At 35.2% G+C, this 21299-nt stretch overlaps 4 protein-coding genes across 5 annotated transcripts; 3 read left to right on the forward strand and 1 right to left on the reverse strand.

The window, feature by feature from the left end:
- The first annotated feature begins 547 nt into the window (after positions 1 to 547).
- On the forward strand, positions 548 to 6586 carry LOC140882077 (probable serine/threonine-protein kinase At1g01540). Of its 2 annotated transcripts, none has more exons than XM_073287834.1 (8): positions 548 to 858; positions 2697 to 3131; positions 3352 to 3723; positions 4143 to 4352; positions 4761 to 5132; positions 5206 to 5449; positions 5555 to 5702; positions 5891 to 6586. In XM_073287834.1, exons 2-8 carry the CDS (start codon positions 2843 to 2845, stop codon positions 6266 to 6268), a joined length of 2013 nt encoding a protein of 670 aa, XP_073143935.1. In that variant the 5' UTR covers positions 548 to 858; positions 2697 to 2842; the 3' UTR covers positions 6269 to 6586. The 2 variants fall into 2 exon arrangements, with proteins under 2 accessions (XP_073143935.1, XP_073143926.1); XM_073287825.1 differs by having other exon boundaries at positions 548 to 992; positions 5891 to 6585.
- A 514-nt stretch (positions 6587 to 7100) lies between these two features.
- LOC140875806 (uncharacterized) lies at positions 7101 to 9011 on the forward strand. The gene is made up of 3 exons (XM_073279600.1): positions 7101 to 7517; positions 7673 to 7706; positions 8555 to 9011. Exons 1-3 carry the CDS (start codon positions 7214 to 7216, stop codon positions 8805 to 8807), a joined length of 591 nt encoding a protein of 196 aa, XP_073135701.1. The 5' UTR covers positions 7101 to 7213; the 3' UTR covers positions 8808 to 9011.
- Positions 9012 to 9501: 490 nt separating this feature from the next.
- On the forward strand, positions 9502 to 12450 carry LOC140892313 (ER lumen protein-retaining receptor-like). The gene is made up of 6 exons (XM_073301165.1): positions 9502 to 9726; positions 10882 to 11147; positions 11239 to 11354; positions 11720 to 11793; positions 11959 to 12022; positions 12133 to 12450. The coding sequence occupies exons 1-6, from the start codon at positions 9636 to 9638 to the stop codon at positions 12167 to 12169; spliced, it is 648 nt and encodes a 215-aa protein (XP_073157266.1). The 5' UTR covers positions 9502 to 9635; the 3' UTR covers positions 12170 to 12450.
- A 1137-nt stretch (positions 12451 to 13587) lies between these two features.
- LOC140866149 (small ubiquitin-related modifier 1-like) lies at positions 13588 to 14652 on the reverse strand. Its single transcript, XM_073271090.1, has 3 exons — positions 14555 to 14652; positions 13841 to 13990; positions 13588 to 13711 (listed from the first exon to the last, which is right to left on the reverse strand). The coding sequence occupies exons 1-3, from the start codon at positions 14642 to 14644 to the stop codon at positions 13643 to 13645; spliced, it is 309 nt and encodes a 102-aa protein (XP_073127191.1). The 5' UTR covers positions 14645 to 14652; the 3' UTR covers positions 13588 to 13642.
- Positions 14653 to 21299: the final 6647 nt, after the last annotated feature.

Genomic DNA, 21299 nt, shown 5'->3' on the forward strand with positions numbered 1-21299 from the left:
ATCTTGAAAATTATTAAATATTGATACAAAATAATATTATCAAAGTTTTTTCACCGATACTCATCTTTGGATTGATTTGTCTCAAGTTTTTAATATAATTTAATTTTTTATAAGAATGAAGATTTAAGGATATAAGTTTTTTTGAAAAAAATGCATTCAAATATGATTTAAAAAAGAAAAATAATATTTATTCTAAAAAATGGTAGTAAGGTCAAATCATGTCAGAATACATTCAAATATCATAAAAAATGATTTTACAGTTCTTGCATTACAACATGATCCAGAGGGAAGTCGTGTGCAAAATTTTTAAAAATTCAAAAATAAATTAGCCTATTAAAATTTTATAGGAAATTTTGTGATAATATGGGTTTTTACGGGAAGTCCGGATCTATTAGTTAGCCCCAAAAAATCTAAGATTAACGGCTCATTAACGACTCGCCGTCAAATGGGGTGGTCCACGAGAATCACTGTACACCGACGCCACACGATATATACCCCCAAGGCCCAAACTCCTGTTTTCAGTGTCTCAACGGTTGACGTGACTGACGTCACCGTCTCTCTCCTTCAATGGCGCACGTTAGTCTCACATTACGACAATATGCTATTGTGAAAAGAAGAAAGCGGAACCCTCCTTACCCCACACGCCTCCTCCCATAATATAAAGAAAAAATATCAGTTGAGGAGTACTGAATACTGATAGCTGAGGTCTGAAGTGAACGAAAGATACATTGGCATATAATATTTACTGATTTTTCTGGTGTCAAGGGTTTGTTTGGGGAGCTGAAATATGCCACGGAATTGTTTGTTTGGAATGAAATTTGGGAGAAATTTGTTGTCGGTGGATTTCGACTCTGGAGGGTATGGATGCAGATTTTTCTCGGGAGTGAACTGAAATCTCGCTGTTCTTATTTACTTGATTACGTAATTTGTAGATCTGGGCAGTTCTTACTCGATGGTGATGGTGCACTTAGTGAAATCGCGGCCCTTTTCTGGTGTGTTTTATGTGGCTTCTGTGGATTTTATTGCTTTCGTTTTTCGAGAAATTTTCTGTTTCGTTTGGTTTTCAACTTTTTCATGCCAATGTAGGAAGGGTCGAGCTGACTGCATAGAAGATTTTATGTAGATGTCTGCTGGTTGCTTGAATTTTAACTGTTTGCTTTAGTTTCTAGGAGCTGATTTAAGAATTCTTACTCTACGGGACCTTCTTTTATGTCAGTTCAAGTAACGTACCCTTTAGTTTTGTAATGTGTGCTTTGTTTTTTATTGTATTGGACTTCATGAGAGCAAATATAATAAGAAAATTGGAGTTCTCCTCAAGATTTATTGTTAAGTTTTTACTCTGTTTTCTTTCTTTTGTTTGAGAGGATGATAAAAGGAATTCCATTGGTTGGTTACTTGATTGTTGTTTCAAAAGTGGTTTATGACTAGAATGCACCATGATCTGCTTTCTGAGTAAAGAAGCGCGACAAGGTTTAAGCTTTTTACAACAATTTCCTCGACAAACTTGTCACGTCGTGTTAGCAAGCTTGCTTTTCCCTTATTTTTGACGGACTGCACCTTGCGGGTTGCATCAATGGGTTACAGCCGTGTCTATTTGTTTTATTTAATTTCGAGATACTATGTTGTGCTACATGTTCCTATTTGGGACAGTGATTTATGATACTATGGGAGGTTGCAAGTTGACCTCCAGGTGCTATGTGTTTGCTTTACTGATTGAGGATATAATTTCACCTGGGAAATTTGTTTCCGATGGTTCTGAATAACTAACATATACGGTTACAATTCGTCTTTTGTTTTATCGATATTGCTGAGAAAGGAATGTGGTTATAGATGGTTGGCCGCTTGTAATTTTTATTGTGGGAGTGCCTTGGGGTGACAAACGAATGCACTCTCTTAGTTATGAAAGAGTTACTGATCAGAATATTCTCGTGGGTTAGTAGACAGCCACTTGTGTTTTAAAGTTTTAACTAATTACATTGGAAACTTTTTGAATCATCTGACATGTGTAGGAGTGACTTCAATGCAGTAATTTGTTTTGTTATCACCTTGGTAAAGTATAATTGGTTCCTGCGAACCACAAAGCCTCAAGGTTAACTTTGGGCTATTTGACATGAAACAGAGCAGTGATTTGTCTCAAGTTTCAGTGGTAAAAGGGGATCAACTCACCTGATTACATTCACATTAGTGTTTTTGGTGCAAATCATTTGGTTCACATATCACTTTATGAAAATAGTCCGGCCAGTCCTTTAAAATTAAATTTTACCTGTTCACATATCTGCTTTCTGAGTAAAGAAGCAAGGTTTAAGCTTTTTACAACAATTTCCTTAATTGACCGCCCTTGGAGAGGTTCCTTATTTGTAAAACCTATCTTATCTATTTAACTAATAGAAGCTAAAGGAGGGTAATATGGTACTGGAATTTAATGAGATATGGAAAAGGCTGGTCTGGTTACGCCTATTTGGTACCTCAGACTGAATCAAGAAACATAACAGAATGATGGATAAATATTGTATATGCATCCGCAAGGGTCAGTTGAGTGTTTCTGAATAAATTTGGGATGATAAATAAGTTGGCTCGGTACTACTTTTATGCTGTGAGTGGCTTAAGTTAATTGTTAACTGCTGTTAGATTTCTCCTCCATTTTAGCAGTTCGGCAACCATGTTTCAACATTTTCTGTATGTAATCTGTATTGCAGGGTTGCTACCAAAGGGCTGTTGGTCTGTCCTCAAATCTTTTCTTCTCTTTTGTTGTTTACTATCCATCGCCGATGCAAATTTAGGAGATACGACATTAGAAAGAGAAGATTTGTATTCAGCCACAGTTCTTGTGGAAGCACGAGCTATGCCTGAGCTTCCACTACCTGCCAATCTACCTCTATCCCTGGAAACTCGTAGAAAACATCCAAGTCCTTATGTTGCACCTGCTCGATCGCCCGGCTATGGTCATTTTGTGATTTCTTCTCCCCATTCTAGTCCTTGGCTGCCCAAACCATCAATGGAAAAGAGCGGATCAGTGCCTGCCAGCACTAACCTTCCAGCACCTCACCTTTCAGAGATTGCGCCAACTCAAGCTGAACCTAATACTATGACCACCGGTTTATCTCAGCCTCCACTTTCTCCGAGCATAGCTAGTAAGATCGAATTGATCGAAGTTCTTCTTTTTCCATTTTCTTTCAGAAAAATTTCTATTGAATTTATTCATTGCCAGTCAACCACGGCTATTTTTTTTAATTGTTTGGGCAATCAAGAAGGATTATGCTGAATACCTAGCTATACTATTTGATCAACAGCACTCATCCTCACTTTTTAATTCACCATTTCATTGTGGGCCTTTGTTTACCTTTTTGGCAGATTGTTGTGGACCAGACACAGTACTAAAACGGGAGAGCCGGGGATGCCACTGTGTTTACCCATTAAAGCTTGATATTCTATTATTGAATGTCTCTTCCAACCCCAATTGGAATCTTTTTCTAAATCAGTTTGCGTCTCAACTTGGTTTGTTAGTGTCACAGATTGACCTTATTAACTTTTATATGGTCAGCGCATCTGGACTTAATATATCGATGGATATCACTCCACACACTGGTATCAGTTTTTCTGCCAGTGAAGTTACTAAAATAAACTCTTCACTGTTGATGCACAAGGTGCATTTAGATCCTGCTTTAGTTGGCGATTATCAGCTTCTCAACATAACGTGGTTCAAACCCTTGATATCTTTTCAAGGTAAACTTCATGTTTCTTGTTATTGTGCTAATATCAACCCTTACTTGTTCATGATGAGTTTTAAGTTTATGGTTTTCCACCGATTGGGTTGGTGCATGCAAAGGACATAAAGAAAAAACAGTGATTGACTATCCAAGTTGGAAATGTTGATATTTTCTTTGCATCTAGTGTCATATGGGGCAATATAAAGCCAAATGGTGGCAAAGATCTATGCTTAGTGGTATTCAAACTTTTCAGATGGCTTGACCAGGAATAAAGCTTTTGGTTGACTGTTAACCCTAATTCTAATCTGTTTATAGTATTTTTATGTCTGTCTATTTGCTGTGTCCATACCTCTATTTTATATCAGATGCATCTCCTTCTACAGTCACCACGGAAATGAAAATTAAAATGAAATAACCATTTTGTTTTCAATACAGCTCCACTATCTGCTGTATCTCCAGTTGTTGCACCACCTAAGCTTCCATCAGCTCCAGCAGCAGTCAGTACAAACAGAGAAAAACCTCCAAGTTTAGTTCTTGTCGTTGGAATTGGAGCTCTAATCCTGATTATAGCTGTAATTTCTATGGTTATAGTTTGTTTGTGTGTATCTCAGAAAGAGAAAAACGTGGAGCCTTCTAAAGAAACAGGTTTGTGAAGTATTTATTTTCTGTGTTACAGCGTTGAAATTCATACTTGATTGATCCTTTTTAGATAAGTTTTCTATCATATCTGCTGTGTTTCCTTGTAGAAGGTGGATTATTATGCCATGGGTCTTGGACCCAAATACCTGATATTTCCTTGGTTTGTGGGTTTTTAATAATTATTTCGAAAGCCAGAAATATTTCTCCTTTTTCTTACTCTTCTCCTCTTGTCTTGCTCCTTGGTTCTTTTATTCAGTTAAATTTCCAGAGCACTATGAAGGCGTTTGTTTTCATCATTGAACCTACGCCTTAACTTATCAAAAGGACTCATTGTCATCATGGTTTACTGCCTTTTAATATTGGATTTCAATTTCCTTTTGGGGGATCTCACCTCCTATTTTCATGGTGTGGTAGTAAAACAAAGGATTCTGGAAACAATTCCAGCTGGGGGATCTCTTCGCCATCCAACAAGTGCTCGGATTCTCGCATATGAAGAACTAAAAGAGGCCACAAATAACTTTGCTTCTGCTAGTATCCTTGGGGAGGGTGGCTTTGGGAGGGTTTTCAAGGGTGTCTTAACTGATGGCACACCTGTAGCCATAAAGAAGCTCAGTACTGGCGGACAACAAGGGGATAAAGAGTTCTTAGTTGAGGTCGAGATGCTTAGTAGACTGCATCACCGAAACTTGGTGAAACTTGTTGGTTACTACAGTAATCGTGACTCCTCTCAAAACCTACTTTGTTACGAGCTAGTTCCAAATGGTAGTCTTGAGGCTTGGCTGCATGGTAATTTTTCATGATGATAGACATTATTCAAAATTTCAAGGGGATGCGTTACATCTGAAGCTTTATGTTACAGGACCCTTGGGATTAAACTGCCCACTTGATTGGGACACTAGAATGAAAATTGCTCTTGATGCAGCTAGAGGGCTCGCATACTTGCATGAGGACTCTCAACCTTGCGTAATTCATAGAGATTTCAAGGCGTCAAATATATTACTTGAGAACAACTTCCATGCTAAAGTTTCTGATTTTGGTCTAGCAAAACAGGCTCCTGAGGGTCGGGCTAACTACCTATCCACCCGTGTCATGGGAACTTTTGGGTTGGTCTTTTTCTTAACCATGTCTCCATTTTGTCTTTTAAGTTCTGCAAAGCCCAACGTTTATTTTATTTGATTCAACACTTTGACAATTCAAAATCTTTACAGTTATGTCGCACCAGAGTATGCCATGACTGGTCATCTTTTGGTAAAAAGTGATGTTTACAGTTACGGAGTGGTTCTTCTTGAACTGTTGACTGGGAGAAAGCCTGTAGATATGTCACAACCCACAGGCCAAGAGAACCTCGTGACATGGGTTAGTCGTTTTATAACATCCGCGTTATTTACGATTTGGTCATATGAAGTCAGTTCTTTCTCTATGTAGGTTAGGTTATGTTCGTCAAGTTAAATTGCCGATTAACTGAGAACACATTCATTGTCCTTTTTTTTAAAAAAAATGCTTGATCAACTCCAATAAAGCAATCCATGCCACGTTGTTTACAGGCTAGGCCAATTTTGAGAGATAAGGATCGACTGGAAGAACTTGCTGATCCAACACTTGATAGTAAGTACCCAAAGGAGGATTTTATTCGGGTTTGCACCATTGCAGCTGCTTGTGTATCCCCTGAGGCCAACCAACGGCCAACTATGGGAGAAGTGGTACAATCCCTCAAAATGGTGCAGCGTATTACCGAATATCATGATTCTGCCGTAGGAACTTCCAATCACGTACCCAATTTGAGGCAGTCATCTACGACCTTCGAATCTGATGGTGCATCATCAATGTTTTCGTCTGGTCATTACTCGGGTTTAAGTGTCTTGGACAATGAACATATATCTAGAACTGCCGTGTTTTCTGAAGATCTTCAGGAGGGTCGATGACTATTTTTCATTGGATGGCGCATCGAGGCTTGAGTCATTTTAACCATTTAGTGAAACAGTCCAGGCGATGGTTATATTGAGATGGATTGCATGCTTCCTTCAGGATTCAAGAAAGGATGCCTGCAAACTGTTTTAGTAAGTTTCATTATTAGTTCCCCACCGAGTTTTAGGCCTTTGTGTTGAGTTGTTACTTTGTAAATATGTTTGGTTATCGAACTAATTGACTTCGGGATCCCGTTATTTTACTTTTTTACAGTCAATCTTACCATTTGTTTTGATTTTTTAATTTATAACTAAATGAATTTCACATATTTATGGAATTAAATTCTATTATATTTGGGGTTTATTTCAACCTATCTTTACAGGCACTACTCCCATGATAGATTTAAGTGTTTTCATTTAACAATACATGTGGGGTTCACTAAAAAATAATGAATCCCACATTTATGATGAATGAGAACCGTTAGATGTATGTCAAGGCAGTGCTGTATAACATTTCAGTTCTAAATATATATATAATGCTCGATAAATTCTTTGTATCGCTCGGCTATTTGTCAGGAACGTCTTTATGCAGATTCGAGGCAGGAAATCTACGCGACTTTTATTTCGAATAAAATGTAGTTAAATTGACCTTCAAAGGCATGCAAAATAATATGTAACTTTTTTTATTTTCCCTAAAATATATAAGAGAATATCGATTAATAATTTTGCAAAACAATTGATAACTCTAACCCTTTAATATTTAAATAAATAACTAACATTTTTATCGAAAAAATATTCAGAAAAAAAAAGAGAAAAGAACCCAAAAAGCAAAAGAAAACACATCGTCAAAACAAAAAAGAGCAAAAAGAACTATTCCCGATTCTCTCTTTATACATACATAACCCTCCAATCCATTTCACTTCTCTCTCTCAAACTTTACCAACTTGCATTTGCCAGCCAGGCATGGCGGTGGCGGTGGCGATGTCGGTGTTGGTGTTGGCGTGCAGCGGCATAGAATTGTCGGCGGCGGCTACATGGTGTGTAGCGAGGAGTGACGCCAGTGATGAGTCTTTGCAAACAGCTCTTGACTATGCATGTGGAGGTGGCGCCGATTGTGCTCCACTCCAATCTTCTGGGCTTTGTTATCTGCCCAACACCGTGCAAGCTCATGCCTCGTATGCCTTCAACAGTTACTATCAGCGAAAGGGCAGCGCCCCAGGTTCTTGTTCTTTTGCTGGCACTGCCTCCGTTGCTCAAACTGACCCAAGTTCGTATCTTTTTCCATACACATGATTGTTCTTACTTTTAGTATATATTTACCTGTTTCCATGCACAATGGGTACTTTACAAAATTTTCTGTTTTTTTTGGAGGGATTTATCTAATGTATTCTTTTGTTCTAATTCTTGGTTTTTCGTGTTTAGGTTATGGATCTTGTGTCTATCCATCATCTGCAAGGTGTGTGTATTTTCCCTGGTTTTGTTTCCTTTTTCTGAACCTCATGTTGCTTTATAGAAAGTTAGCTCGTTTGCTTTCTTTTTCTTTTTTTTTTTTTTTCTTTTTTTTTTTTTTTATCTCAGTTACTTGTGGAGATTTTTGAAGCCTCTTTATAATATTACCTGTTGGCCAGAATTTGAAAGAATGTATCTTTTGGGGCGAACAAACGAGAAATATGGCTAGAAAATTAATGGAAAATGTGGATGCAAGAGGTTCACTATTTTTTTTTCTTAAAACGTAGAAGCACTACGAATGTTAAAACTCCCACGAAGCTCGAAGTACAATTTCTCAAATTTAAGTCATAATTTGAACTTCGGGCGAGGATTCTTTAAAAATTCAAATTCAAGAACTATATTAACAGAGGTGATGCGATCAGGATCCTCCACTTTTGCCTCACACTGAGTAGTTTGAATGTTTTTCCAATGGAGAACCTTTCAGTTCCATTTTTTTAGGCTAACTTGTTTTTCATTTTAGCATCGGATACTCAATGCCAAAACCTTTTTACAATGTATTTTTCTGCCCCTGCCCCCCAACTTTTTTTTTCTCGAGGCCACACAATTGTTGTCTTGTTAAGTAGGATATAACTTACTGTCCTAGACATTTTTACAATTGGTGATCATATTACATAAATATATAATGTTCTTACGTTAGGACCAGAGGTCAATAGTATTGCCCTTCAAGGCGCGATGCGAGCCTATTTTTGTTACCTGAAGAAAACTAGTGATGCAGAAACTATTAGTTTGTGTGAGTATAATTTCTGAAAATTTTACCTTTCCATGGCTTAGGTAATCTTTTTTGCATATTTTCAGCACCGCGGGAGGCATTATTGCACCAGGAGGCACAGCCACACCGGACTCAACTCCTAACACGATGCAACCACTGTCACCACCCGGAACAACACAACCTCTATATGGAATTGGAGGGGGATTCACACCGGGCATAGGAACAGTACTCCCCGATTCCCCCAAGGCTAATGCTTCGCCTAACCCTTTGTTTAAGGCACTCTTGTCTCCAGTGACTTTCTTGTTAAGTATTACATTCGTCCTTCAAAACTACGCCTAGGTTGTAGATGCGTAATTTTACAACTTGTTTAGCACGTTTTTTTGTAGCTAGATGAAGCCTTCTTTTGTATTCCTTCTGATTCTTGATTTAGTAGCTCTCTTCCTATTAATTGGGAAGCTAGATGAAGGCTGACAATATACAAACTGGGATCATGGACCTGTACAAATTATTTGGATGGAAGAGGAAAAATGGCGCAATTTTATATATTCTTGAATGTCCGAGGCAACAAAACAAGTAACTTAAACTATGTGGTATTAGTGATATGTATTGGAATGTACGTTGATGGACTGTTTGTTTTCTTCGCAACTAAGCATAAACATCTCTCAATAGAGTCTACGAAAACCATTTGATTAAGAAAAAAAATGTGATCCTTGTTTTTTTAACATAAAATGATTATTTTTTTTTTACTGGAACATAAAATGATTTTCAATTTGCTATTGTTATAACAATTTCTTGTTTCTCTACGTTCTTTCAAGGATTTTAGATAAAATAATATAAATTAGGAAAAAAATTACTCGAGTTTAAAAGATCTAACTTTTAATGGATTTATTTCTTATGTTTAAATTGAAGATAGTAATTTTTTTTTTAATTTTAAGAAATAACTAAATAAAAGAGTGAGCCGGGAATTTCACCCCGGCTCCTGATTATTATAATTTTTTGTTATTTATTAATTTAAAAAACCCATTTAAGGAAAATCTAGTACTGTTACGGTGTTACCAAAAGAATTTATCGTTGCCTCTACGCCGATCTGTTTTCTGGGCTCAATAAAGCTAAAGCTTCTTCTGCTTATTGAAGGAGAGGAGGGACGAAGAGTAGAAGGTAGAAAAGATGAATATATTCAGATTAGCTGGAGATATGACCCATTTGGCCAGTGTCCTTGTTTTGCTTCTCAAGATTCACACTATTAAATCTTGTGCAGGTGAGAATTTTTGTATCCATCTTTTTTGGGTTTTTAGGCTGCATCTCAAGATCCAATAAGTATTTGATTTCTGCAGCTGGAATGACCGATTAAGGACCCTTTTATAGTTTTGCAATTGTATTGCTGTGTATTTAACATAGTTCTTAAACGGTGATTGCTAGTTAACGGGTGGAAATTGGAAAGAGGATTCCAATTTGACGAGGAAAAATAATTTGAAGGTGTCGGTGTGTAATGCAGTGAAATTGGCAGAAAGAAACTCAGATCAAGATTGTTGCTTTTCCCTTATTTTGGACGGACTGCACCTTGCGGGTTGCATCAATGGGTGACAGCCGTGTCTATTTGTTTTATTTAATGTAGGGATACTATGTTGTGCCCTTATCAAAAGAGATACATGTTTCCTGCTTGGGACAGTGATTTATGATAATATGGGAGGTTGCAAGATGACCTCCAGGTGCTATGTGTTTGCTTTACTAATCGAGGATATAATTTCATCTGGGAAATTTGTTTCCGATGGTTCTGAATAACTAACATATTCAGTAAAATTCGTCTTTTGTTTTATCGATATTGCTGACTTGATCTTGGGTGGGAAAGGAATGCGGTTATAGATGGTTGGCGCTTAATTTTTATTGTGGGAGTGACTTGGGGTGACAAACGAATGCACTCTCTTAGTTATGAAAGAATTACTGATCAGAATATGCTTCTAATTGCTAACTGTGATGCTTTATCACCCCAGGAATCAGGTAATCAGTAACTCTTAGTCTTCTATCTTCTCGTGGGTTAGTAGACAGCCACTAGTGTTTTAAAGTCTTAACTAATTACATTGGAAACTTTTTGAATCATCTGACATGTGTAGGAGTGTCTTCAATGCAGTAATTTGTTTTGTTATCACCTTGGTAAAGTATAATTGGTTCCTGCGAACCACAAAGCCTCAAGGTTAACTTTGGGCTACTTTGGTTGACATGAAACAGAACAGTGATTTGTCTCAAGGTTCAGTGTTAAAAGGGGATCAACTCACCTGATTACATTCACATTAGTGTTTTTGGTGCAAATCATTCGGTTCATATATCGCTTTATGAAAATAGTCCGGCCAGTCATTTAAAACTAAATTCTATCTTTTCACTTTGTTTGATGTTGACTTTGTGCCTGTGTACATAGGCATTTCTCTGAAGACTCAGGAGCTCTATGCTATTGTGTTTGCTACTCGCTACTTGGATCTGTTTGTAGACTACATCTCACTCTATAACACGCTAATGAAGTTAATATTTTTGGGAAGCTCGTTTTCAATTGTTTGGTATATGAGGAAACACAAGATTGTCCGCAGATCCTATGACAAAGACCAGGATACTTTTCGCCATTATTTGCTTCTGCTGCCTTGTTTTGTACTAGCTCTGATAATACACGAAAAATTTACTTTCAGAGAGGTAACCTGACATCACACACATCTATTACCTTTATTTTGTTGGTGTTTTTTATGGCAAATGTTTTATGTCTGTCCTTGATATGATTGATCAGGTACTTTGGGCATTTTCCTTGTACCTGGAAGCTGTTGCTATACTTCCTCAGCTAGTCATGCTGCAGAGAACAAGAAATATCGACAACTTGACTGGGCAATATGTCGTACTACTGGGGTAACTTATCTCTCTATGTTGTTGTGACAACTAAAGATCGACATTCATCAGGAGTTTTGTTATGTATGAATTGAGTTTTTTATGATGGTAAATTGATTCTTCTTTTGAGTCACCTGATCAAGGTAAACTCGACTGCATGGTTGGTGATGGTGAGGGGAGTCACTAACCTCTACCTGATACTTGCAACAATTATACAATTTTTGTGAAAAATTCAAGTCAACCCCTCTTGGAAGTTTGAATCTTTTGTTTCCAACCCTTTAGAGATGGTTCTCTCCAGTCCTAATTTTGTCCTGATTAATTATTTATCAGAAGTCATTGATTTCTATAATCAAAGCCATCTTCATATCTTCTTGTTTATGTTGCAGAGCATACCGAGGATTGTACATTTTGAACTGGATTTATCGCTACTTCACTGAACCACACTATGCTCACTGGATAAGTATGCCTCTCTCAGCCTCTTACACAGCACACAACTGAGCACACACACACAAAAAAAAAAAAAAAATTACGTTGAGTTTCTGCATAATGATGATTTGATTTGTTATGAAGTAAATAGTTGTGCATAAACATTGATGCCGAGTTTGGTTTTTTCCTGCTCCAACAGCTTGGATCTCAGGACTTGTTCAGACCCTACTATATGCTGATTTCTTCTACTATTATTTCCAAAGGTATTCTCTTTTTTTCTGGGAAAAAACAAAAAGAAAGAAAAAAACTCAAAACTGTTGTAGCATGTATTTATCTCACAGGCGTGATTGTTTTTCATATTTTGCCGTTTCAGCTGGAAAAACAATGTAAAGCTCCAATTACCCGCTTGAGCTAGAGGGTCACATGGTATTTCTTCAAGCACTGGTAACTTTGATTTATCATCACTCGTCTCTTGATCCGATGAGAAACAGAGCATTTTTTGCTCACTAGAAGATAGGTTTCCTTCACATGCTACACTTCACTTTTCCCTTATTTTTATTTTAGTGCTGTAAAGAGACTTTAGCTCAAATAGTCGAAAAAATCTTTAGGTAGGGAAGTGTTGTGAACATATGAGCAAAAATTACATACATTTATTGTTAATCATATATAATGCAAATATTATTTACTTTAAGCCGTGGTGACAAATGATATTGCCAATGCATAAATATTTAATTGCTTTGAATTCATAAAAAGCTTTCAAAAATCTTAGGAAAACTTCTGTCAGTGTGTTTGGTTCCATGGATTTCATGAAATTTGGTGGGATTTAAAATTCCAAATCCTATTTCAGTGTTTGCCGTTTGGTAAAATTGAATTTTAAAATGAGATTGGTATTTGGTGGGGTTTTATGGGATTTGATATAACTAAATGAAATCTTAGCAAACACACTGTTAATATATCTGGAATTTGGATAATGTTTGAATTGTTGAATTATTAAAGACAATATTGAATTTTATAAGTCATTTAAAATAAAACCATTCGATCTATTATCAGAGTTTGGCAGGATTTCAATGGGATTTAATGATATTAGAATTACAAATACCATTTTAGTGTTTGGTAAATATGATTTTTAAATAGAATTGGTATTTGATTGGATTTCATGGGATTTCATTCAACTAAATGAAATTTTTATAAAATTGGTTCGATTTCATAGGATTTCATTTTAGTGTTTGGTAAAATAAGAGTTCGAAATGGATTTGGTATTTGATTGGATTTCATGAGATTACATTTAACTAAATAAAATTTTTATGAAATTGATCGGATTTCGTGAAGTTCAAATGATTTGGGTTTTAAAAATTATAATAAAATTTTTAAAAATTATATCTACATACCTTAATCGTAGATTTCATTTTTTATTTTTATTTTTTTTTACAAATTTTACAAAATATCATTTTTTAAAAAAATTATATTATCAGTTGACATTATTATATAAATCCAAACACACAAGTGTGTTTGATGGGTGGGATTAGGATTGGCTGGGATATTTTACTCATCCAATCACATGTTTACTTCCATTTTTGTGTAATCGTTATTGATCAAACATTAATCAAATCATGAAAGAAAGAAAATGACAATGTTACCAATAATGAATTTACTTTAACTAGATAATTTAATTATTAAAAGAGTAAAAATGTAAATGAAAAACCAAACTCAAATTTAATCCATCAAACCAAATCGTTATTATAATATTAATTATTGTATTATTATTATCACAATATTATTTATCATATCAAATCTCATCACCTCAAATAAACGATACCAAACAGGGAATTTAAGTATTGAAGAGTTGAACGAAAACAATTTCAAATTAATTTCCTCTAATTTTGTTATTCGCTTCGCCCTCCTCCAATCTGATGAACCATCACATCGATTTCGTCTTCATCTTCCATGCCAATCTGTAAATTCACATTATATTTAGTGTGAGATCCAAGTAAAATTAAAGTAAATTTACAATGTCTACGAAAAGATAACGAACGCGAATTCCACGTCATTAAAAAAAAAAAAAAATAAATAAGTAGATTTACCTGGGCTGGGGTCATTTCAGCAGCGAGTCTCTTGCCATTGTACAGGAACCTCAAAGATTTTTGATCCAAAGCATTTTCTTTACAATAATAAATCAATAGATTTTGCAATTTGGTGTCCACACTAACTTTGAAGAACGTTTCAGTTCCATCCTAACGTTTCCAAAACCAAATTAATCTTTTTTCCCCTTAAATGATTGGAAATAAGTATGAACAAATTAATATATGGTAAAAATAAATTAAAACTTTCTACGAATAGATTATATATCCGCGAAATGAAGAAATATTTTGATAGAAAAAGTTCAGATTTGGTCCTTTTCTTCAAGAAAAAATTTTGGTTGTAATTTTTCAGACTCAGTGTAAGATAAATACTCATAAATCGTTTTTTTTTTATTTTTATTTTTTATAAAACGTTTTAAAAGTTGTTTTAAATATGTGTTTCATCGATAATTTTATAAAAACGTTTTTATAGTTATAAACACATTTCTGTAAAAAAAAAAACTATATTTGAAAAACGTATATTTAAAAATATTTTTGAAAAACGTTGTACGAAGACTTCATCTAAACACGTGCTTTTAAGTTTTTTTTTTTTTATTAAATGCTAAAAACGTTTTCAAACAAACTAACAAAGGCGAAAGATACAAAGGGAACACACGAAATGTATGCATGCAAGTATATTGCTATCTATACGCGAAACAGAGAAAATGATGAATGCACCTGAGACTTGAAACAAAGCTTAATCCTACGATCGTCTCGCATTTCCATAGGCTGCTTCAGCTTCCCCTTCCCCTTCGCATTTGGGCCCATTTTCTTGTCTGAAGGATTTGTGCTGTGAGTGAAAAATGAGGGGTGAAAATATAGAGGGATCCAGATTTGTTCATTTATTTTTGATTTAGTGTATTTGGATTGCATCATTAAAGGGAGTGGCGATTTTGACGTAAAAGTGGATTTTTTTGCCTTTTATGCCTTAAAGAAGATAATCTCATTGAATGCCTGGATTTTTTACATCACTTATGGTGGTACTTGTTTTCATGGACGGAATTATGATTTTTGTTCAGTCTGAGTCACAATATATTATAAATAAATTTTAAAAAAATATTGGTTAATCGACGGCAGAAAATAATGTATCATAAGGTTCGAATACAAGCTACACAGCCAAAAACACCTATTAACTGATGGAAAAACGATTGAATAATGACAAAAAATATAGCGCATACAGAAGTCACAATCAAACAAAATCGGAAGAAAATATAAACTCTACATTATAAAAATAATCATGAATTCATTCCCGATTGCAAAATTTTGATGATCGACGAAATTGAAGGAAAAAACGAACATAAAATTTTGGTGAAATTCTGGATTTTGTAGATAATATGAGAGACGAGACAGTAAGTAATACGAATTTTTGCTATCAGACCAAACTGTATGGCGTTGGTGACTCGTGAGCAGAAAATACTAAAGACCGTGTACTTATAGTAATAGCGGATATAATTTTGAGCTTTAATTTGGATCTAAAAATTATAAACGACAAAAAATGGATTTTTTGTCCAATGTGGACATCTACGCGTATTCTAATAACGTATAAAAATTTAAAAATAAAAATTATATATATATATCTATATTTACACAAAAATTCCTACGGTTTTAGAGGTCAATTTTATGACACGAAATTTTTATTTGGGTCAGTTATGTAAAATTATTATTTTTTGTGTCAAATTTTTATTTTTACTGTAAATATGAACTGAATTAACCTGTTTCACCAATAAAAATTTGTGAGACCATCTTACAAAATATATAAATTTATGAGACCACCTTACGAGATATATACCCATAATAAATACTAGTAAATATATTCACACAATGTTTGCATATAATTAAATTTTTATTTAAAATATAGTTTTACATTTGTGCAGAAATTTTTTTATATGAAATATAATAAGATTTAAGTAATTTATATTTAATGTTACTTTTTTATTATTAATTTATCATTATTTATTTTATTTAAAAAAAATATGGTAGGTATGAGGTAAGGGTACTTTGGAGAAAAAAATGAGTATGTCATAATCTACCAAAAATAGTTACTATTATGCCTCAAACTCAATAATATAGAAGGTGTGCATAAAATTTTTTTTATAATGAAATATAATAAGATTTAAGTAATTTATATTTAATGTTATTGTTACGCCTTAAACGCATATAAATCTCGTGTTATGAGATTAATGTTTTTAATGCATTAACAAGTCTCATAATATTATGTTTTGATGATTACAAAACTCGGTTAATTGTTACTAACCATTTAAAGTGAGATTTTGCAGATTAGATTTATTGAAAAATAAATTGTTGGAAGTTATTTTGAAGCTATACATGTATTTATAAAGTCTTTTATTGCTCATTGAATGGATGGAACATTGTTAAGAGATATGAAAAAAAAAGAAGAAGAAGCCAAAGTATGGAGCAGCAACTTTCAAAAATTACTGGGAATTTTCTAGGCATTTAAATCCGATCTCCACCGGTCATAATTGTGATAAAGAAGTTTTACATGTGTTGTCCAAATTTGAGAGCAATCCAACGGCTAGATATGGAGTTATGATTTTTCCACAAAAATTATGCAGTACCTATTTCTGCAGAACTTGTAGTGAAGAATGAAGAATCAACTTCTGAAAATTACTGGAAGTGCTTGAGACATCCAAATCAAATCTCCACCAATAAAAATCAATATCAGGATGTTTTCAAACTTATATCAAAATTTCATATCAATCCAACGGCTAGATATGAAGTTATGATTTTTCTACAAAGATTGCACAGTACTTATTTTTGCAGAACATGAAGCAAATTATGAAGATTCAACTTCAGAAATTAACTGGGATTTTTTGAGACATCCAAATCACATATCCACCAATTAGATTCAAATTCAGGATGTTTTACAACCTCTGTACAAATTTCAGATCAATCCAACAGATGGATATGGAGATATGAATTTTTCAAATTTGTTGCACAGAACAAGTTTGAAAACTTGATGAAGTGACTTCCGAAAATTACTGGAAATGTTTGACTTGTTAGAATCAAATCTTCACCGTTCAGATTGAAGATCCAGATGTTTTAAAGCTTCAGTTCAAATTTCAGATCAATCTAACTGTTAGATTGGAAGATATGATTTTTCTACAAAATCCGCTCAGTGTTGGGAAATTGTAGGCAGCGGCGCCGAACACTTTTTGTCACTCCTTGACTTCTTACCACACGCTCCAAGCACTCAAATCAGATTCAAATCTTTGACAACTGTAAATAGAGGCCATCCAAGGTCATTTGGAGACATCCCAACTCATCTCTTCTCTCCTTTGCAAGCAATTTCTCACTATCAAAGTGTTTGTGTGATATATTTGAGAGTGTTTGTAAAAATAGTTTGTGAGTTGGTTGTGCTATTGTTGTAAACACTTGAGTGTGAAGCCAAGTGTGTTGTGCTATCGTTGTAAGCACTTGAGTGTGAAGCCAAGTATTGTGTTGAGGCTATCCTTGGAGCCCTTAAGGCCAAGAGTGTTGAGTTGTATCGGCGCGGTGATCGTGTCAAGTTGTAAGGCTATCCTTGGAGCCATCAAGGCCAAGACGTTCGAAGTGCTAGTGGATCCTTGGTTAATCAACTTAACCAAGAAGGGGAGACGTAGACGATTTATCGTCGAACTTCCATAAACATCTCTTATCCCTTTTACTGCTTTATTTACATTACGCATTTATTTACCGCACTTATTATTTGATTGCTTAAGTCTTCCGCTTGCATACTTGCATAATCGCTTTAAATTGCTAAAGTTGCCAATAGAACCTAAATCCCCCCCCCCCCCATTAGGTTCTAACAAGTGGTATCAGAGCCACATTTTTACAAAATATTTTCAAAAAGGCTCTATGGAAAATCTAGCGAGCGACTATGCTCAAGGGCAATCAACAAATCGTCCTCCTCTTTTCAATGGCATAAACTACGGATATTGGAAAAACCGAATGTCCCTATATATCCAATCCGTAGATTATGATCTTTGGAAAGTTACTGTGAAAGGTCCCTACATACCTACTAAAGAGGTTGAGGGTGTCAAAATTCCCAAGGGAATGGACGACTTTTCCAAGGAGGACATGCGATTAATTTCTCAAAATGCTAAAGCCATGAATATTCTTCATTGTTCCTTAGATATGAATGAGTACAACCGGATCTCAATGTGCTCATCAGCTAAAGAGATATGGGACAAGTTGGAGATATGCCATGAAGGGACTAATCAAGTCAAAGAGACGAAGATCGATCTACTCCAACTCAAATATAAAACATTCGAGATGGAATCAAACGAAGATGTAGACACTATGTTCCGAAGGCTTACTCAAATTATCAATGAGCTAGCCCAACTCGGGGAACAATATCCAACCAAACAAGTATGGAGGAGAGCTCTACGCGCCTTACCCAAGGAGTGGGATGCCAAGAGGACGGCCATCATCGAGTCAAACAAAGGCGACACCGCATCCTACGATCTTGATCAACTACATGGAACTCTAAAAACCCATGAGCTGGAATTATCAACAAGGAAGGAATTAAAGAAAGAAGATACCAAGGCAAAAGGGATTGCTCTATCTAGCCAATCCAAAGAAGATGATGATGATGATGATATGACGCTCTTCGCAAGAAATTTCAAACGATTCATGCGAGGAAACAAATTACAAAAGAAGCCGGATAAGGAAGTTACTTGCTACAACTGTCAACAACAAGGCCACTATGCAAATGAGTGTCCTCTTAAGAAGAAAGTTGACAAGGGAAAGAAGAAAGAACTTCTAGCCACTTGGAGCGATATCGACGATGACGAGGAGGAAGCCAACATCTGCCTCATGGCTAAAAATGATGACATCGTCTCCGACAACGATGATGAGGTACCTTCCTATGACGAACTACTACATGCATATAAAAACATGTTTGATATGGCTAAATCTCTTAGAAAAAAAAATAGAAAACTCAAACATGAATTAGAAACTAAGGAGCATGAAAACCTAAGATTAAAGGATGACATAGCTCACTTAGAGAAATCTTTTGATAAATTCAATGTAAGTAGTAATAACTTGAATAATTTACTAAGCATGCAAAAATGTAGTTTTGATAAGGGTGGAATAGGGTATGGTAAGAAATCTATAGATTTCACTAGTCTAATTGCTAAAGCAAAAATGAGATCACCCCCTGTATGTTCTTACTGTTGTAAAATAGGACATGCTAGACATAAGTGTAGATCCTTAAAATATCAATATGATAAAAAAAAAGCTATATGAAATGGAGGCGTAAGAGTACTTAACAACTCATCAGTTGGCATTATGAGATCATGATCTAAGGGAGTTCATCATAGACCGGTTTAAATTGCCTTGATGCGACTGGTCTTCCTGATGAACGCTGCTCTGTCCAAGAAAATAGGTTTTTAAAGAGGCATAGCCCTACCTACTACTGGGAGCACTCTTAGAAAGTGGCGATGATGTCGCTATGAGAGACTGAACTCTTGGAAATCTGTTTTGTATTTTTTTTTTCTAACACTGTGGACCCAAAAGAACTAAAGGGTACCAAAATCTCTTCTTGTAGGAAAATAGGAAAATTGTTCTCCCTAGCATATGGTATCTAGACAGTGGATGTTCTAGACATATGACGGGGAACAAAGAGCTACTTCAATCAGTCAAACCAAAGGAGAAGGGAACTGTAACCTTTGGAGACAACAGCAAAGGAATCATTGAAAGAATCGACTCAATAGGTATATTTGAATCTTGCTTGATTGATGATGTACTCCTAGTGAAAGGGTTTAAGCATAATCTACTAAGCATAAGTCAATTGTGCGATAGAGGTTATGAAGTCAAATTCACTCCCCAACACTGCACTATATCACTCACGACTGACAAATCCATAAATTTCAAAGGATATAGAAGTGAAAATGTTTACAAGGTTTCTTTAAACAATTTATCTTTATCAAATATTAAAAGTCTTGTATCCTTGAATGTTGATGACAACATTCTTTGGCATACCATAGAAAAACTTTTTAAACTTGATTTAGCTGTTGGTATGCCAAAACTCAATTTAAAATTAGATTCTATTTGTGATGCATGTCAACTTGGCAAACATACAAGGGAATCTTTTAAAAGCAAAAATTTTATATCTATTTCTATGCCCCTTGAACTTCTTCACCTAGATCTATGTGGTCCATCGAGGAACTCTAGCCTAGGAGGAAAGCTTTATGCATTTGTCATTGTGAATGATTTTTCACGTTACACGTGGACATTATTTTTAGCTCACAAAAATGATGCCTTTGATTATTTTAAAATTTTTGTCAAACGAGTTGAGAATGAGAAAAATCTTTCAATAAAGCAGATCCGTAGTGACCACGGAACTGAATTTCAAAATGAGAGTTTTTCAAACTTTTGTGAAGAGAAAGACATCGGTCATAATTTTTCTTGTCCTAGGACTCCTCAACAAAACGGGGTCGTTGAGAGGAAAAATAGGACACTTGTGGAGATTGCGAGGACCATGATATGTGAGTATTCTCTACCAAAATATTTTTGGGCTAAAGCAATGAACACTGCCTGTTACATTATCAATCGTGTATCAATAAGGCCAATTCTCAAGAAAACTCCATATGAATTATGGAGAGGGAGAAAGTCTAACATTTTTTACTTTCGAGCTTTCGGTTCCAAATGCTACATACATAATAATGGTAAGGACAACCTTGGCAAATTTGATGCCAAATCCAACAAAGGTATCTTTCTCGGATATTCTACCTCAAGTAAGGCCTTTAGAGTTTTTAATAAACGTACTTTACTTGTTGAAGAATCTATGCATGTGATTTTTGATGAATCTATGTCTACTATTGTTCGCACTAACATTGATGATGTAGAAATACTCGAAGAAGAGTTAGCTTCCTCAAGCCTAAATGATTTAGATATTTCCTTTGAGGAAACACCACTTCCGAAGGATTGGACGCTTCACAAAGATCACCCAATGGATCTTATCATCGGAAGTCCTTCGAATGGAGTAGCCACTCGTTCTTCTCTTAATAATATTTGCAATCATCTTGCTTTTGTTTCGCATGTTGAACCTAAGTGTATTGATGATGCTTTATTAGATGATTCTTGGATTATTGCTATGCAAGATGAGTTGAATGAGTTTAAACGCAATGATGTTTGGATTCTTGTTCCTAGGCCGCATGATAGATCTATTATTGGAACTAAATGGGTGTTTAGGAATAAACTTGATGAGCATGGTACTATCACTAGAAATAAAGCTAGGCTTGTAGCGAAAGGATATAGTCAAGAAGAAGGCATAGATTATGATGAAACTTATGCGCCTATTGCTAGACTAGAATCTATTCGCATGCTACTTGCTTTTGCTTGCTCTAGAAATTTTAAGTTATTTCAAATGGATGTCAAAAGTGCTTTTCTTAATGGTGAATTGAAAGAGGAGGTGTGCATT

This window comes from Henckelia pumila, chromosome 1 (genome assembly GCF_033568475.1).
Source record: "Henckelia pumila isolate YLH828 chromosome 1, ASM3356847v2, whole genome shotgun sequence".
Classification (NCBI taxonomy): domain Eukaryota; kingdom Viridiplantae; phylum Streptophyta; class Magnoliopsida; order Lamiales; family Gesneriaceae; genus Henckelia; species Henckelia pumila.

Excerpts from the sequence above, each read along its gene's own strand:
- LOC140882077 (XM_073287825.1), top strand. The coding sequence starts at position 953 with ATGGTGATGGTGCACTTAGTGAAATCGCGGCCCTTTTCTG. Across the intron at positions 3,132-3,351 it reads ACTTTCTCCGAGCATAGCTA|ATTGTTGTGGACCAGACACA; the intron begins GTAAGATCGAAT and ends CCTTTTTGGCAG. Across the intron at positions 4,353-4,760 it reads GGAGCCTTCTAAAGAAACAG|TAAAACAAAGGATTCTGGAA; the intron begins GTTTGTGAAGTA and ends ATGGTGTGGTAG.
- LOC140875806 (XM_073279600.1), top strand. The coding sequence starts at position 7,214 with ATGGCGGTGGCGGTGGCGATGTCGGTGTTGGTGTTGGCGTGCAGCGGC. Across the intron at positions 7,518-7,672 it reads CGTTGCTCAAACTGACCCAA|GTTATGGATCTTGTGTCTAT; the intron begins GTTCGTATCTTT and ends TTTCGTGTTTAG. Across the intron at positions 7,707-8,554 it reads GTCTATCCATCATCTGCAAG|CACCGCGGGAGGCATTATTG; the intron begins GTGTGTGTATTT and ends GCATATTTTCAG.
- LOC140892313 (XM_073301165.1), top strand. The coding sequence starts at position 9,636 with ATGAATATATTCAGATTAGCTGGAGATATGACCCATTTGGCCAGTGTC. Across the intron at positions 9,727-10,881 it reads CACTATTAAATCTTGTGCAG|GCATTTCTCTGAAGACTCAG; the intron begins GTGAGAATTTTT and ends CTGTGTACATAG. Across the intron at positions 11,794-11,958 it reads ACACTATGCTCACTGGATAA|CTTGGATCTCAGGACTTGTT; the intron begins GTATGCCTCTCT and ends CTGCTCCAACAG.
- LOC140866149 (XM_073271090.1), bottom strand. The coding sequence starts at position 14,644 with ATGGGCCCAAATGCGAAGGGGAAGGGGAAGCTGAAGCAGCCTATGGAA. Across the intron at positions 13,991-14,554 it reads AGCTTTGTTTCAAGTCTCAG|GATGGAACTGAAACGTTCTT; the intron begins GTGCATTCATCA and ends TGGAAACGTTAG. Across the intron at positions 13,712-13,840 it reads CTGAAATGACCCCAGCCCAG|ATTGGCATGGAAGATGAAGA; the intron begins GTAAATCTACTT and ends GTGAATTTACAG.